This window comes from Oryza sativa, chromosome 7, assembly GCF_034140825.1.
Source record: "Oryza sativa Japonica Group chromosome 7, ASM3414082v1".
In the NCBI taxonomy this organism is placed as follows: Eukaryota; Viridiplantae; Streptophyta; class Magnoliopsida; order Poales; family Poaceae; genus Oryza; species Oryza sativa.
In genome coordinates this window covers 25,776,397-25,789,500 of record NC_089041.1, presented here as the reverse complement: position 1 = coordinate 25,789,500, position 13,104 = coordinate 25,776,397, and the positions used below count along the sequence as shown (strand labels likewise).

The 13,104-nt window shown below is 60.0% G+C and overlaps 1 protein-coding gene across 1 annotated transcript; it reads right to left on the bottom strand.

Moving 5' to 3' along the window:
* Window positions 1-9,401: 9,401 nt before the first annotated feature.
* On the bottom strand, window positions 9,402-9,947 carry LOC136357458 (uncharacterized). Its single transcript, XM_066312720.1, has one exon. It carries the CDS (start codon window positions 9,945-9,947, stop codon window positions 9,402-9,404), a length of 546 nt encoding a protein of 181 aa, XP_066168817.1.
* Window positions 9,948-13,104: the final 3,157 nt, after the last annotated feature.

Sequence of the window (13,104 nt, the reverse complement as noted above, 5' to 3'; positions counted from 1 at the left end):
CGGGCGGAAACACCACCATCTGATTGGTCCATGTGATTTACTACCTCCATATAGCAACCTAGGATGGGATGAGGCTGTCGAGGAGAGATCCTCAATAGCGGGGAATCGTGAGACCCCCCATTTGTGAGTTCGGTCGGGGGCGGAGGCTCATCTCTTGGAAATCACTCGCTCGTCTCTAGGATCACCGGCAAGCTTGCACACAATCGGATTATACAGGTTCGGGCCACTATGGAGCGTAACACCCTACTCCTGTGTTTGGGATTATGGATGAGTTTTACAAAGATTTCTTCACTCTAGAAAGCGCTCTCGCTCCCTCCCTCCTGGAGTTTAGGTTTTTTCTCCACCTTTTCCTGTCTCAGTGGGCAGGGTCCTCCTTTTATAGCTCAAGGGGATATCACATGCGCCGCCTCTACCTACCCTCTATCGGAGGGGGATCCCACTCCACTTTTCCTGGGCTTTAAACCGTGCCTTCTCCCGGAAGCTAAGCAACAACCGGCTCTCGAGTGAAACCAGGCGTCGCCCCCCGCCTGACACGGGGGACAGCCCTGTCATTCCCTCATAAATGAACGATGACCTGTGACAGCCCTTCCTCGAGCGACGCTCGGACGTGACGGGTCATACCCACCCCCACTCCGCCGGGTACAAAGGCGACGTGAGGATATGGTTGCCCTATCCGTCGGATGTGACGGTGCCAGGCCGGTCACAGACCGGTCACATCCGTTGGACAGAGGTTAGCTAGGCGCGCCGCACGTCTGCCCTTACCGCATTAAATGCGGTGAGGGACAGTTGGGGCGTCGCACATTTATGGCTGTTCAGCCTGTGCTCCCGCTCTTTCCCTTCGCCGTGTGGCAGCCGGGTGAGGGCCTTGGGGCGAAGCCGCGGGATAGCCCGAGGGGGTCACGCCATGCCCCGAGGCTCCCCCCCTCGCGGCTTCCACGACTCGCGTGACGCGCGAATGGGGCTAACTTGCAGAGTCACGTGGCCGGAGGGAAAGTAATTCCCCTCTACTTCACATACCCCCGGGTCCATATCTCCGACAGTAGCCCCCGGCGCTATATCAGGTATCGATTTCTTGAGATCGTTCTGACATGGCGCCTCACGACTCCTCGAGCTGGGGTTGTGGGCCCGGCAGGGGATCCAAAAGGATATCGCCGCGTGGCCAGGTTGGCGTGCCAACCATAACAGCGGTTTGACCGCCACTGACCGCGCTCATGATGAAGATGCTTGAGGCGCGATAATCCCGGGGGGTCAGTCAGACCACGCCTCGATTCTCCCGCTCGCTACTCCTGCGGCGGTAGTGGTGATGGTTTGCTCAACCTGCGCTCATAGCTGTTGTGCACTCCACCTCGAATGCGCCACTGACAGACGCACTAAAGGCGGGAACGGATACAACGGGCGACGTGATGATTGGGCGCAAGATGCGAAGAGACAAATGCGGGCGCGAGAATCGTGGGGGCAAGTATGGGAGCGCGAAACGAGGAGGCAAGTGCGGATGAAGCGAGGATAAAAGGGGGCGGAGGCAGAGACTCTGCCCCCTTCCTTTCGCCAACCGCCCACTCGTCCTTTCGCTTCTCGAACCCTAACATTCTCGCCACCTCATACTGTCTCGCGCTCCACGCTCTCCGCCACTTCTCCGCCGGTTGCCATGGCCCAAGACACCAGCGACGCAGTGCTCCCTTCCTCCCGCATCACAACAGACAGGCACCTTAGCCTTCCCCGCAAGATCATGCCAGACGGTGCCATCGTCCGGGCGGGAGAGTCGCGGTCGCGGCCGCGATATTCGGAGCGATCCGTGCACCTCTTGTCCTTCGCCATGACGGGCTTGATTCCGCCGTTCTCCAGATTCTTCCATGAGGTTCTGGATTTCTACGAAATTCATGCCTTGCATCTCGCACCCAATGCCGTGATGACGCTGGCCATCTTTGCGCATTTGTGCGAGATGTTCATTGGGGTGCGACCGACGATGCGGTTGTTCTAGGCCTTCTTCATTCCGCAGTTGTTGCAAGGCACGGTGGTGGGGGATGCTACTTCCAACCCCGGCCAGGCACAGCGGGTCAGTACATCGAGAGCCATCTCCGCAAGAAATGGGAGGACTGGAAGAAGGATTGGTTCTACACCGCGTTGCCGGACCATCCGCGACTTCGAGTTCCCGCTGGCCCTCCTGAAAGGTCCGCCGCATGGCTGGCGACTTCGGAGCTGGGCGAGGAATACGACGCGGTGTGGGATCGCCTTAGGGGCCTGCGGAGCCTGGGCCTCACGGGGGCGATGGTCTTTGGCGATTACTTCTGCCGCCGCATCGCACCTCTTCAGGAACGATCCCGTCGAGCGTGGGAATACATTGGTCCAAACGACCCCATGCGGACGCATGTGGGCGAGCGCTGGGACTGGGGTGCGGAGGACGCGAAGATGGTGATTCGGCGGGTGCTGGGCCTAGACTCCGCCGAGCCAACACTAATCCTAGATGGGATTCTTCCCCTCTGCTGCGACCGCGACCGGGAGAGCATTCTGGCCATGATGTCTGTCGTCGGCGCCGGTAGGAGCCGGTCCAGCCGAGGCGGCGCCAGCGGTAGCGTCATTGGCACGGGTGGCGGTGGTGCGATCACGGGCGGGAGCCGGGCCGGCGGTCTAGGCGACGGTGGTTCAAGGGCGCCTGGATTGAGCCGCGGACCCGGAGACGATTCCACCGGCGACCCAAAGGGAAAACGGAAGGTGGCCTATTCCCGGCCGCCCTCTCCCCCGCATAGAGGAGGTGCCGAGCGTGCAGCGGATCGTTCCCCAACAGGCCACAAGCGACCTGCCGGGCCCGAGGCTGGTCAGAAAAAGAAGCGGCTCCGGAAGATAGGGCAAACGGAGCCATACCGGGGGGGCTTCATCGAGCCCCCAAAGTGGACCTTCAACCGCCCTCCCCGTAGGTACGACTGTTGGGGCTCACTTCGGTGCTCTCACCCAACCCATTTTCTTGTTCCTTCTTTTTCTTTTGTTAACATGATCTGGGTTCCCTTGTAGCGAGATTCCTTCTCAGGGAATCTCAGGGTCAAACCCCCCGCAAGGGACACGCACCGGGCCCGATCCCGAGCGACCCTCAGGCGGGACCCATCCTGCTGGGGGCGGCAGAGGTGGCGATGCTCCTCCCGGGGGCGGCTCCGGGACCAGGGTCCACGCGGAGCACCACCCAGGATCAGGGGGTGAAGGAGGTCGCGGACTGGGAGTCGAAGCCGGAGGTGGTCCCGAGCCCGAGGTTGAGGTCGAGGCTGGGGGCGGTCCCGGGCCCGAGATCGAGGCCGAGGCCGGGGGCGGTCCCGAGCCCGAGGTTGAGGTCGAGGCTGAGGGCGGTGCCGGGCTCGAGGCCGAGGCCGAGGCTGGGGACGGTCCTGGGCCCGATGCCGAGGCCGAAGCCGGGGGCGGTCCCGAGCCCGAGGTTGAGGTCGAGGCTAGGGGCGGTCCCGAGCCCGAGCCCGAGGCCGAGGCTGAATCCACTCGAGGACCCGAAGCGGGGGGTGAGAGGGATAGCCGTTCCCCCTTGCGCTTGGGGCGCCCTCGAGGCTGGCCTCTCAAAAGGGGGGGCCGAGAGCAGCCCCCAGTCTCGCGGGGGATCCAGCAGTACCCCGTCGTCCCGGGGGCGGACCGCGGCCTTTTCCTCCCCGACTCCGGCAAGTATGGAGCCACTTCTGCAGGTGCTCGCCGCTGCCGACTCCACTATAAGAGAGGGGCTGAACACCCAAGTTCAAGCCCTGGCGGAAGAGCGGGCGGCCCTGGATGCAGAGTGGGCACAACTCGCCGCGGACCGCGCGCGAGTCGACGAGGGGCGTCGCGCCGTGGACGACATGGTGAGGGTGGGGCGCAAAATGTGTCAAACCCAACTAGCCAAAATCCAAGTGCGCGAGGAGGCACTGGACTCCGTCATGCGGGAGGCGGAAGAGGAGCGGCAGGCGGCGCTGATCGCCTCGAGCGTCCTGGATGAAGCGCTAGGCGATATCCGCCTTCAGTACGAGGCTCACGCCGAGGACTTGGCAAAGAGGATCAGGGACGCGCGCGGCATCCTCGACGCAGCCGCTGCCCATGAGCGACGGGCATCGGAGGCCGACGCCTCGCTGCGGGCCCGGACGACGGCACTCAAGGCTGAACGCAGGGCCTTGGATGATCGTGTCCACTCCACACAGGAGTTTGAAGCCACAATCCGTTGCCGGATCGAGGTCCTCGATCGAAACCAGCGCGAGCAAAACGCGCGCGGTGAAGAACAGGCGCAGCGGGCCCGGGAGCTGGAAGAGCGAGCGCGCCTGCTAGATCAGCGGGAGTCCACCTTGGCCGCCCATGAAAGAACGGCGGCAGAGGTGGAGGCTTCCCTTCGCCTCCGTGAAGAGGCCGCGGCCGAGCGTGATCGGACCACCCTCGCCGCGAAAGCTTCCACTGACCGCCGCGCGGAAGAGCTGCGGCTGCGGGAAGAGGCATGCCGGGAACGGGATGCCGCACTCGCCGAGCGCGAAGCCGAGGTGAATCGCCGCGAGGTAGCCTTGCGCCGGCTAGGCGAGCAACTCGCGAAACGCGAGGAGGCCATTGCCGGGCGCGAGGCTCATCATCTGGAGAGCGCCCGCGCCGAGCGTGCGACAATATCAGCGAAGGCCTCCGAGCTGGAGGCCCGGGAGAAGATCTTGGCAGCGGGCGGGCCGCCCGGCGGCGCGGGTTTGGCGAGCCAGCTCGCCATGGCTCAGAGTACCCTCGCCGACCTGGAACGCCTGGTGCAGGATCAGGCTGGGGAAATTGCGGCCCTCCGCCTCACCAACGAGCTCGGGCCCGGGCAACTCTCCGACGCCGTCGACCGGCTGGAGCGCGCGGGGCGCCGAGTCGGCATCTCCGTGCGTCGGGACAGCAAACTCCCGCCCACACAGCTAGCACTCGCGCTTCGGCTGGACGGGCTGGCGGTGGACCTGGAGAGGCTAGAGGAGGAGGTCGGCGAGACCATAAAGTCTTCGTCAGTTTCCTTGGCACGGGCTGCGGTGGAGCTGGTCCTCGCGAGCCACCAAGCGCGCGACCCCGAATTCATGCCGTGGCGTGCGCTCGAAGATTTTCCCCCGGGTACCGAGGCAAGGGCCCGGGAGCAAGTCCGGGAGGCGGCTGACGCGATTGTCTTGAGTTTCGAGGGGGCGGCCCCCCGGTTCACCTCTGGGCTTACCTCGGACGAGGAAAACGGAAGCGGGGATGACAACGGCGACGACGACTGGGACGACATCGTCAGTGGCGCCGGCCTCAGGGGGCCGGGCACTCCGTGACCACTCACGCCTTTAATTCCTTTTTGCTGTGAGCCCGTAGCAGGCACTTCTTGTATTTAGGCCATTTTACCATCCTATCTTGTTCTGCAACTGAAACTTCTTTAACCCCTCTTACTCTTTTACTTTTTTCATCGGATGCCTGTGACATAGAGAGAAGAAAAAACCATGGCAAAAGGGGATAATTAGACTGCATGTGATTGATATGTCATTTTCACCCCCCCTCGGGCTTGTTCTAGCGAGAATATAAATCCGCGCTCGGCCCATGGAACCTAAGTGGTGATAGGCAAGACAATCGCCCTGAGGGAGCCGCCCAGCGGGACTGGCCAGAACGAGGCTGTGACGACCGGGGGTCGGGGATGACCGTATGTAGGCCCTTCCGATCCCCCGGGGTTCGGCACAACCCGGGGCGCGGCCCGCGCTCGTGCTCCCTTTCGGCGGTTTTCAGGCCGCCTTACGGCACTTAGGGTTTAGAGTAAATGCGGATTATCCCTTGAACCGGGACAAGCCAGAGGAAGGGGAGAAAAACGGTCTCCACGAAAAAGTAGAAAAATTCATTGCTTGTAAAAGGATACACAGTGGTAGCCCCCGGCCAGTCCCGCACAAACCGAGGGGTTGTGCGGGGGCTGGCCCGTGCTCCAGGAAAGCAAAAAATCTCGATGTCATGGATAGAAACGACGGAGGTGCTCGATATTCCAGGGGTTGGGCAGCTCTGTGCCGTCCTCCATGGTTAACCGAACGGAGCCTGGCCGGGGCACTTCGATCACTTTGTATGGCCCTTCCCACATTGGCGAGAGCTTGCTTAGCCCCAGGAGCGACTGAACGCGGCGTAGGACGAGGTCGCCAACTTGTAGTGATCGGGCCCGGACGTGGCGCTGATGGTAGCGTCGCAGGCTTTGTTGATAGCGCGCGGCACGCAAGGCCGCTCGCCTTCTCCGTTCTTCAAGATAATCGAGATCGTCGCGGCGAAGGTCATCTTGGTTGGCCTCGTTGTACAATGCGACACGAGGCGACCCGAGGGAAAGCTCGGAGGGTAGGACCGCTTCAGCGCCGTACACCAAGAAAAATGGTGTTTCGCCCGTGGCGCGGCTTGGAGTGGTCCGATTTGCCCACAACACGGCGGGCAACTCCTCAAGCCATGAATCCCCGTGCTTCTTCAGGACGTTGTACGTCTTGGTCTTGAGTCCTTTGAGGATTTCGGCGTTGGCTCGCTTGACTTGGCCGTTGCTCTTGGGGTGGGCGGGTGAGGCAAAGCACAATTTGATACCCATGTCGTCACAGTAATCGCCAAACAGCTCACTGGTGAACTGGGTGCCGTTGTCTGTAATGATACGGTTGGGCACTCCGAATCGAGACGTGATGCCCCTGATGAACTTAAGAGCAGAATGCTTGTCGATTTTGACAACTGGGTAGGCCTCGGGCCACTTGGTGAATTTGTCGATGGAGACGTACAAGTGCTGATACCCGCCTCGAGCCGCCTTGAATGGCCCAAGGATGTCCAGCCCCTAAACTGCGAAAGGCCAAGATAGTGGGATGACCTGTAAGGCTTGAGCCGGTTGGTGGGTCTGCTTGGCGTGGAATTGGCATGCCTTGCACCGTTGGACCTATTCTTGGGCATCTTGTAATGCAGTTGGCCAATAAAAACCTTGCCGGAAGGCTTTTCTGACCAAAGTTCATGAGGCCGAATGGGCTCCGCACTCACCCTGATGAGCGTCGGCTATGAGCTCGATGCCCTGCTCTCGAGAAATACACTTCAAGAGTATCCCGTTGGCGGCATGTCGGTATAGGGTCCCTTCTATAAGGACGTACCGTTTGGAGATGCGCGCGAGCTTTTCAGCTTCTGCGTGATCCTCAGGATGAGTATTGCCTTCGAGATACGCCCGGATGTCGGTCATCCACACGACCTGACGAGGGGGGTCAGGGTTGACCCCCTCGGGCCCCGAGGGGCGCGGGTCGCCTGGAGTCGGGTCGGTGGGCGTGTCATTGGGGTCCCTCAAAGGGCTCGGTCGCGCCGATGGTTGCGCGAGCCTTTCCTCGAAGGTCCCTGGGGGGAGTGGGGCTCGTGCCGACGCAACACGCGACAACTCGTCAGCAATTGTGTTGTCGCGTCGGGGCACGTGCCGGAGCTCAAGTCCGTCGAAGTGGCGTTTCATGCGCCGTACCTCGCGGACGTACGCTTCCATTTACGGGTCGGTGCACTGATACTCTTTGGATACTTGATTTACGACCAGCTGGGAGTCTCCCAAGACCAGGAGACGGTGGATGCCCATTCCGGTCGCCGCCCTCAATCCCGCGAGGAGCCCTTCATATTCTGCCATGTTGTTCGTGGCTCGAAAGTCGAGACGAACGACGTATTTGAGGACATCCCCGTTTGGCGAGGTCAGTGTGACTCCGGCACCTGCACCTTGAAGGTTGAGGGAGCCGTTAAAATGCATAACCCAGTGCCCGCCGCGAATGTCGGCGTTTGGATCCTCTTCTTCTCCGGGAAGGGAAAAGGGGACATTGGACGGAACAGGTTCGTCCACCGGGGTCCATTCCGCGATGAAGTCAGCCAGGATTTGACTTTTGATCACGTGCCGCGGTTTGAAGTGCAGATCGAACTCAGCTAGCTCGATGGCCCATTTTACCACTCGTCCAGTACCCTCTCGGTTGTGCAACATTTGGCCAAGAAGGGTATGCTGTCACTACGGAAACCCGATGCACTTGGAAGTAATGACGCAACTTCCTTGAGGCCATTAAGACGGCATAAAGCATTTTCTGGGCCTGCGGATACCGGGTTTTCGCATCTCGAAGTGCCTCGCTAACAAAGTAGACGGGCCGCTGCACCCTTCGGCGGGGCCAGTTCGTGTTGTCAGGGGCTGATGCTTCGGAGCGCGCCTGTTCGGAGGTCTGGGGGGATCCCGAACTGCCTCGGGATCATAAGGCTCGGGGCCACCTGCCAAAGCCTCCGCTCCTCCCTTGGGGGCCTCGGGGTCCTCTCGGGGGCTGGAAACTTTGGGCGCTAGGCCTTCGGGGGACGAGGGGCCATTGCAAGCCGAAGGAGCCTCCCGTTCGCCTTTCTCACGCTCAACTACTAGGGCGGCACTCACCACATGGGGGGTCGCGGCCAAGTAGAGTAGCAATGGTTCCTCTGGTCCCAGGGCCACCAAGATAGGGGGGGAAGTGAGGTAAGCTTTCAGCTGATTGAGAGCTTGCTCAGCTTCCTCCGTCCATACAAACGGCCCGGAGCGCTTGAGGAGCTTGAATAGGGGCAGCGCCCTCTCACCCAGCCTCGATATAAATCGACTCAGGGCGGCCATGCATCCAGTGACGCACTGCACATCCCTAAGCTTGCTGGGGGGGCGCATCCTCTCTATCACGCGTATTTTCTCAGGATCCGCTTCTATGCCTCGGGAAGAGACTAGAAAACCGAGAAGTTTTGCCCGCCGGCACGCCGAACACACACTTATCGGGGTTCAGCTTTACGCACGTGGACCTAAGACTATCGAAAGTTTTGGCCAGATCCTGTAGCAACGTGTCCTGGTGGTGCGTCTTTACCACCAGATCATCGACATATGCCTCTACATTGTGCCCTATCTGATTACTTAAGGTAATACGAGTCATGCGCTGAAAAGTAGGGCCTGCATTCTTCAACCCAAAAGGCATAGTTGTATAACAAAAGGTGCCCACAGGAGTAATAAAGGCGGTTTTTTCCTCATCTTCCCTAGCCATACGAATCTGATGGTACCCTGAGTATGCATCTAAAAAGCACAAAAGGTCGCACCCTGCAGTGGAGTCGACTATTTGATCTATGCGTGGTAGAGGGAAGGGATCTTTGGGGCATGCCTTGTTGATGTCGGTGTAGTCGATGCACATCCGTAGCTTGCCATTGGCCTTCGGGACGACCACCGGGTTCGCCAGCCACTCCGGATGGATCACCTTGCGAATGAAATTAGCCTCCAGGAGCCACGCCACTTCCTCCCTGATGAAGGCCTGCCGCTCCGGGGCTTGACGCCGCACTTTCTTCCGGATAGGTCGCGCATCCGGCCGCACGGCAAGGCGGTGCTCGATCACCTCCCTGGGGACCCCGGGCATATCTGACGGCTTCCATGCGAAAACGTCAGAATTCGCCCGCAAGAAGGAGACAAGCGCGTCTTCCTATTTGGCGTCCAAGGTTCCGCCAATCTTGGCGATCTTGGACGGATCGTCACCAAGGGGGATTTCCTTGACGGGCACCTCGTCAGCCGAGGTAAGGCGCTTCTTGGAAGCGCGGGATGCAGAGGCTTCTGGGGCCTGCGGCTCCATGGCCACCGCCAGGTTGTCTGCACGCTGCTCCGCGCAGGCGAGGGCGACCTTGACATCACCAAGGACGGTGATGGGACCAGCAGGACCCAGCATCTTCAACTGGAGGTAGGCGTAGTGGGTGGCGACCATGAACTTCACCAACGCAGGTCTGCCCAGAACCGCATTGTAGGGCAGATTGAGGTCCGCCACATCGAAGTTGATCCGTTCGGTGCGGAAGTTGGTGGAGTCACCGAAGGTCACCGGAAGCTCTACATGGCCAAGCGGCCATGTGTGCCCCAGAGTAACGCCAATGATTGGGAGCGACGGCTGGAGCTTCATCCCCGGGGTCTTGAGCGCATCAAAGGCAGCCGGGGAGATGATGCTCAGACTGGCCCCCCTATCCACCAGCACACGTTTCATCTTGACATTGTGGATGGTCGGGGAGACCACCAGGGCCAACTTCCCCCCCTCCCCCGAGCAAGCACCGTCGGATGGTCGCTCTGGTCGAATGTGAGCTTCACCCCCGACCAGCGCGCCTTCCGGACCGCCTCATGCGTGGGAACAACGGCCAGAAGCTCCCGCCTCATGGCCTTGAAGCTTCGGCGAGAGGCGTGAGCGCAAACCCCCCCGTCGAGCGTGGCGACGGTCCCCTGAGGTATCTGGAAATCCAGATCCTCACCGTCTCCGCCATCATCGGCGGGGGCCTTGTCCTTGGCCTCCCCTCGCCGGTCACCGGTTGAGGTCGCGGGGGCTTTGCCCTCCCGTCGACCCTACCGCTTTTCCTTATCAGCCTTTCGGAAACTTTCGGCCAAATTCTTGACCGAGCGGCAGTCGGCGAGACTGTGGCGGTAAGTGTTGTGTACCGAGCACCACTTGTCCGCTGACCGGCCCTTGCCGGAGGGAACGTGTCAAACCCCGAAGTTCTTTCCCAAGCCTAAATTGAAGTTATAAATGGTCTCAAGAAAATACCAGTGTAAAGCAAAAGTGAACCTTAATAAATTAATGCAAGTAATAATCGGAATTGGCATGTGGAATTTTTCTTGAGTTCTACATGTCAAAATACGCTAACAAGATTTTTAGTGGAATTTCCAGAGCTCTCGAAATAATTTTAACTAATTAAAATTGAGCACATGCAATTTTAATCCCAGGAAAAATCCTTTTTCCTTCTTTTTCCTTTTTCTTTCTTTTCTTTTCTCTCTTTCCTTTGAATGGGCCGCCGGCCCATTCCTCCTTTTTCTCCCCCTCCTCCCGCTGGGCCGGCCGAAGGCCGAGGCCCAGCTAAGCCGCGCGAGCCGGCCGCCTGCCTCCCCTCTCTCCCCGGGACGCCGACAGGTGGGCCCCACCTGTCGGGGTCGTCCCCTTCCTCCGGCTGCCCGTCCCCACGTTGCCACCACCGCCGAAACCGCCGTCGTGCCCGCGTCCCGCCCCCTTCGGGCCACGTCGGCCACACCCGTGCATGCGCCGCGCCTCCCGCGCCCACTTCCCCCTCTCTCCCGCTCGCCCGCGCTCCCGAGACGGCCGGGATTCGATTTTTGAATCCCGCCTCTCTCTCCTCTCCCACTCCCCCACGTCGGCCGGCGATTCCTGCCTCTCCCGGCCATGTCCGGCCCCCTCTCTCCCTATTTAAGCTCCGCCGCCAGCCCCTCTCTCTTTTTCCCCATTTCACCGAACTCTCCCGAGCTCTCCATCGCTCCCACACCATGCATCCACCCGCCGCCGCCTTCCCCGCCACTCCGGCCGCCGCTAGCCGCCGCTAGACTCGCCGCCGCGCCGCGCCGTCGCCGTCGTCGCGTTCGCGTGACCAAGATTCACCCCGTCCACCCTTCTTCCGTCGAGGTTCGCCGCCGGAGCGCCGTTCCCATCGTGCGACGGTGAGAGCCGCCATGTCCGCCGCCTTCGGCCATGGTTTCCGATCGCCGTGGTTCATCTCTCTCCCTCTAATCTTTCTCTTTTCCTCTCTTCAGGCATTTCGGAGCTCGTCCGCTCGCCGCCGTTGTCCTCCCGTGGCTCGCCGTCGTCGTTCGCCGTCATCCTCCTCCGCGCCGGCCACTCTCGGTGAGGCATTCCCCCTCCCCTATTCCCCTCCCTCTCCCTCCTAGCCGCGCTGGGTCGAGCCGCCGCCCCGGTCGTCGCCGCCGCCTTTGCGCCGTCAACTGCCGCCGCCCGCGCCGCCGCTTGCCGTCGCCGGTGGACGCGCGCGCGCGCGCCGCCGCCCTTGCCATGGCCGGCCGGCCGGCTTTGTGCCGAGCCGAGCCGAGCCAGGTCGCCGCCGCACCGTCCGATCGGCCCCGGGCCGATCCGGGCCGTCGATCCCGTGGACCGGCGGTGGACCACCCGCGTGGTCCCGGTCCACGGTAGACCGACCACCCCGCGCGCCACTGACATGCGGGCCCCGCCTGTCGGCGCCGACCCCCCCCCCCCTTGATGACGTCAGCCCTGGGACTTATTGCGCAATAAATGATTTAAGGACTTTTTGTTATAGTAATAAATACAGTGAATCTTCTAAAATTCATAACTAATTCATCCGTGCTCCGTTTAAGCTCATTCAAGTCTCAGTAAATCAAGAAAAATGTGTAGAATCCATTAAAAATGGTTTTGTTCTTTGTTTCAGTAGTCTTATAGCCTGTTTGCATTGTTTGCCTTGTATGTCGCTTATATTCCGGTTCTTCCGACGCTCCGGTGTACTTCGAGATAGTCGCCGAGGTTCCTCTAGCAGCAGAGCAAGGCAAGTCATGCTTGTCACTTGAACATGTTGGTCTTATATTGCAAACGCTCTATTGTTTTTCTTCAAATACTGCATCATTTTATAATGTTACTATGGGATGTTTATCTATTGTTACAGCCATGCTATTTTGGTACCATGTTCCTTTGTTAGCTTGGGTTATAACATGAATAGACTTTGGACTAGGGATTGCTTAGCCATGCTTAGTTCAACTAGTACACAATGGGGAAAATCCTATTAATGTTTAGACTGTAGGTTCTAATGGTAATGTTGGATTAGTGATACCGCTTCGGTGTTGGTTAATTAAATAAATCACATGGTGGGCTGTGGGTGCATGGTTTTGTTGGTCGCGCCCATGGCAGTTAAGGACCGATTCGCGGGATGCCCTAGAAGAACTTATCGTACTTACCACAAGCCAGCGTGGGCAACGGCTGGGCTCGTAGTGTAGCTTTCCTCTAACTGACGCATCCAGGCAAGGGTGGGCGTGATGGAGCGGGGCGGGCCCTGCGACGGCCTCTGTCGCTTCCGGATTCACCTAGGCACAAGAAGGGACTGCCCGCTGCCTTGCGAGGAGTGGGGGTAAAACCTGAGGTGTGGTGTGCTTGGTTAGAGGGGGTTATGCGAAGGGTCCTGTCACGGCCTCTTTCCGGTATGTCGTGGTGGCATGTCGGCGCACGGAAACGTGTCATGGGGCTGTGTCTTGTGGGTACAGTTGTACACCTCTGATCAGAGTAAAACTATTCAAATAGCCGTGCCCGCGGTTATGGGCGGTCAACCAGATTCACCGTGATTAGTCTCACCCCTAGTTTAGCTTAATGAACTGGTGTAGTTCAGGTGGTTGGTTGGGCCTGTTGC